The sequence below is a fragment of the Tasmannia lanceolata genome, unplaced genomic scaffold (assembly GCF_043159265.1).
Source record: "Tasmannia lanceolata isolate RefF3 unplaced genomic scaffold, GAP_Taslan_0.1 ptg000018l, whole genome shotgun sequence".
Classification (NCBI taxonomy): domain Eukaryota; kingdom Viridiplantae; phylum Streptophyta; class Magnoliopsida; order Canellales; family Winteraceae; genus Tasmannia; species Tasmannia lanceolata.
The window spans coordinates 67,352,252-67,356,697 of NW_027518695.1; the positions used below are offsets into that span (position 1 = coordinate 67,352,252).

Below are 4,446 nucleotides of genomic sequence, written 5' to 3' on the forward strand. Positions count from 1 at the left end.
CTGAAGCGCAGCCTGATTGGCTTCCTGAGCCTGTGCTAAGGCAGCTTGATTGGCGGCTTGCGTCTGAGCCTGTCCTCTCAAGAGCTCTGCAATCATAACCAACGGGTCCTGACCTTGACCTTCCTCATTCTGGTCATTTGCTGAGCTAGTATTCCCTCTCCTATGGTATGTCCTGTTTGGTTGCATCTGTAAAATTAACAAACCATATTAGTTGCATACATAAACAAGGAGTAAGAAGTATTCCTCGTAAGCTTCTTGCTAATAGCATTTACAGTTGTGGTATCAGAGCCCTAGGTTTTCGAAAAACCTGGATTGTGAGTTTGGGTACGTCTAGGAAAGGGGTAGTAGGACAAGATATAAGAGTAAATAAAAAATAAAAAAATACTCACACCTGCAAATGCTATTAGCAAGAAGCTTACGAGGAATACTTCTTACTCCTTGTTTATGTATGCAACTAATATGGTTTGTTAATTTTACAGATGCAACCAAACAGGACATACCATAGGAGAGGGAATACTAGCTCAGCAAATGACCAGAATGAGGAAGGTCAAGGTCAGGACCCGTTGGTTATGATTGCAGAGCTCTTGAGAGGACCAGACTTTGGCAGAAGCCTGTGAGATGGCTGAAGTTGCAGAGCGTAGTGAAAAGCTAGTACAGGCAACGCGAGTTCAGTTCTCTACAAATAGAAACCAGATGCCTCCCCCTAAGAAGCAGAGGACAGATAGTGGTACTCAATCTAGAGCAGTGTGCCCTCTTTGTGAAAAAGCTCATAGTGGTCAGTGCTGGAGGACCATGAATGTTTGTTTTAACTGCGGAGATCCTTCGCACAAGCAGAGAAATTGTCCTAGGATCAAGCGCCAGGAGTTTAGAACAACAGGGAGAGATCAGAAATTTGTGCCGCCCTATGTGAATCAGAATGTCAAGACAATGGGAAATCCGCAGCAGCAGCAGAATCAGCCTCGACCCCTACTTGCACAGCAGCAAACCCTGTGGAGGGGAAATCAGAACCGTACCCCAGAACCAGGGAAGAAATGCACCACAGGCACCAGTGAACCGAGTCTTTGCCCTAAGCCAACAGGATGCAGAGGCTTCAGATGCGGTTATCGAAGGTCAGCTCTTTATTAATCATGTGCCTGCTCATATTTTGATTGATTCTGGCTCTACTCTATCCTTCATATCTCCTGTCTCTGCTCAAGAATTAAATCTGATCCCTGTACCTATGCTGAATTCTTTGAGAGTTGTTACGCCTATAGGGGATGTGGTAGTTACAGATTTAGTATGTAAGGGTTGTGTAATTAAGATTGGGGACAGGGAGCTTCTGGGAGACCTTGTCTTATTGGATATGAATGACTTCAAGGTCATTCTCGGCATGGATTGGCCAGCATCTTATCACGCCAGTGTCGATTGCTTCCATAAGTTGGTCAAATTTGGTATTCCTGGAGAGGAGGAGTTTGTATTTGAGGGTGTGAAATGCCCTAAGAAGATCAGAATTATTGCAGCGCTCAAGGCTCAGAAATTGATAAGCAAGGGTTACGAATGCTATCTCGCTTATGTAAAAAGGGAAGATGATAAATTTGAACTTTCAGCGGCAAATATTCCTGTAGTGAGGGAGTTTCTCGATGTCTTTCCCGAGGACCTCACTGATCTACCTCCCCACAGAGAGGTTGACTTCACCATCGACCTCGAGTTAGGGACCAAGCCTATATCCAAGGCACCATATAGGATGGCCCCTGCTGAGCTAAAGGAACTGAAGGAGCAATTGTCTGAGTTACTTGAGAAGGGATTCATCAGGCCAAGTTCTTCGCCGTGGGGTGCTCCTGTTTTATTTGTTAAGAAGAAGGATGGTAGCCTCCGTCTATGTATTGATTATTGACAGCTGAACAAAGTCACCATTAAGAATCGATATCCCTTGCCGAGGATTGATGATCTCTTTGACCAGCTGCAAGGAGCCTGCTACTTTTCCAAGATTGACCTCAGATCAGGGTATCATCAACTGCGAGTCAGGGATGAGGACATTCCTAAGACTGCATTCAGGACCCGTTATGGCCATTTTGAATTTGTAGTGATGCCGTTTGGGTTGACAAATGCCCCGGCGATATTCATGGATGTGATGAACAGAATCTTCAAACCCTTCTTAGATCTGTTCGTACTTCGTAGTGGTGTTTATTGATGATATCCTCATCTATTCGAAGTCCATGGATGATCATGTAAATCATTTGAGGCAGGTACTTGAGACTTTAAGACATAATCAATTGTTTGCCAAGTTCTCCAAGTGCGAATTTTGGTTAGAGAGCGTGACATTTTTAGGTCATGTGGTCTCTAAAGAGGGTATCTCAGTCGACCCAGTAAAAATTGAGGCAGTTACATTGTGGAAGCAACCCACCAATGCGACTGAGATCAGGAGCTTCTTGGGCTTGGCAGGGTATTACAGAAGGTTTGTGGAAGGTTTCTCTACATTGGCGGGTCCCTTGACAAAGTTGACTAGAAAAAATACAAAGTTTGTCTGGAATGATGAATGTGAGCAAAGTTTTCAGGAGTTGAAGAAGAAGTTAACTTCTGCGCCAGTTCTCATTCTTCCTTCTGAAGGGGGGGAGTATGTTGTGTACAGTGATGCTTCCATCAAGGGATTGGGTTGTGTACTCATGCAGACAGGTAGGGTGATCGCCTATGGGTCACGTCAATTGAAGAGGCATGAAGTAAACTATCCCACTCATGATTTGGAACTAGCAGCGGTGGTTTTTGCGCTCAAAATCTGGCGGCATTATTTGTATGGGGTAAAATTTGAAGTCTTCACAGATCACAAAAGCCTCAAGTACCTCTTTGATCAGAAGGAATTAAACATGCGTCAGAGGAGGTGGCTCGAGTTCCTGAAAGATTATGATTTCAACTTGAGCTACCATCCTGGGAAGGCCAATGTTGTGGCAGATGCCCTTAGCAGGCAGGGTCGTACTTCAATGGCTTGCTTGATGATGGAGGAATGGAGACTTCTAGAACAGTTCAGGGATCTATCACTTGGGACTTGTGAGATTGGTGAAAGTTCGTTCATAGCCAACTTACGAGTACAGTCAGACTTGTTAGAGTCGATCAGATCAGCTCAAGTTGATGATACCGAGATTATTCAATTGCGGACTGTTATAGATTCCAGGAAAGAATTATCTATTCGACCAGATGATTGTCTTTATCTTAAAGGTCGGATTTGTGTACCGGCTAAGGAAGATCTCAGGAAGAGCATCTTAGATGAGGCTCATAAGTCTCGCTACACCATCCATCCGGGTAGCACTAAGATGTATCAAGACTTGAAGAGGAACTTCTGGTGGAGTGGAATGAAAAGAGATGTGACTGATTATGTTTCTAAATGCTTGACTTGTCAGAAGGTTAAAATCGAGCACCAGAAACCTGGGGGTACTCTTGAACCTTTGGAAATCCCTGAATGGAAGTGGGACAGTCTGTCCATGGATTTTGTCATGGGATTGCCAAGATCTAAGCGTGGATTTGATAGCATCTGGGTGATAGTAGACTGTCTTACAAAGTCCGCACACTTCATTCCCATGAAGAAGACTTGGACTTTGGACAAGATGGCAGAGGTTTATGTTGAGCAAATCATCAGATTGCATGGTGTGCCTTCGTCTATTGTATCAGATAGAGACACCAGATTTACCTCCAACTTTTGGCGTAAATTGCATGGGGCCTTGGGTTCGAAGTTGAACTTTAGCACTGCCTATCACCCTCAAACTGATGGCCAGATGGAGAGGGTAAATCAGATTATAGAAGATCTGTTGAGAGCCTGCATTCTTGATTTTGGAGGAGATTGGGAGCAGCACTTGCCCTTGGCTGAGTTCGCCTATAACAATAGTTATTAACAGAGCATTCAGATGGCCCCCTTCGAAGCATTGTATGGTCGTCCTTGTAGAACCCCGTTGTGTTGGGTAGAAGTCGGAGAGAAGCAATTGCTTGGGCAAAAAAAATTGTACAAGAGGCTGCAGAGATGGTGACCTTAATCAGAGGCAGATTGAAGGTAGCACAGAGTAGGCAGAAAAGCTATGCTGATCAGCGGCGTAGAGAGCTCGAGTTCGCTGTGGGAGATAAAGTGTTTGTAAAGATCTCACCTTTCAAGGCAGTGATGAGATTCGGAAGAAAAGGAAAATTAAGCCCTCACTACATCGGACCTTATCGTATCTCTAAGCGAGTCGGAACTCGAGCATATGAACTGGAGTTGCCTCCAAACCTTGATCGGATGCATAATGTATTTCATGTGTCCATGCTTCGCTTATACCATCCCGACCCTTCTCACGTTCTTGTGGATGACGAAGTAGAGCTGCAGGGAGATTGGTCCTTTTCCGAGGGGCCAGTGCGCATTTTGGAGCACGAGGAGAGAGTCCTAAGGAACAAGACAATTCCCTTAGTCAAAGTGCTTTGGCGTCACCACGGCGTCGAAGAGGCTACTTG

At 44.8% G+C, this 4,446-nt stretch overlaps 1 protein-coding gene across 1 annotated transcript; it reads left to right on the forward strand.

Moving 5' to 3' along the window:
- The first annotated feature begins 916 nt into the window (after positions 1-916).
- LOC143850639 (uncharacterized) lies at positions 917-1,873 on the forward strand. The gene has a single exon (XM_077359861.1). It carries the CDS (start codon positions 917-919, stop codon positions 1,871-1,873), a length of 957 nt encoding a protein of 318 aa, XP_077215976.1.
- The last annotated feature ends 2,573 nt before the right edge of the window (positions 1,874-4,446 follow it).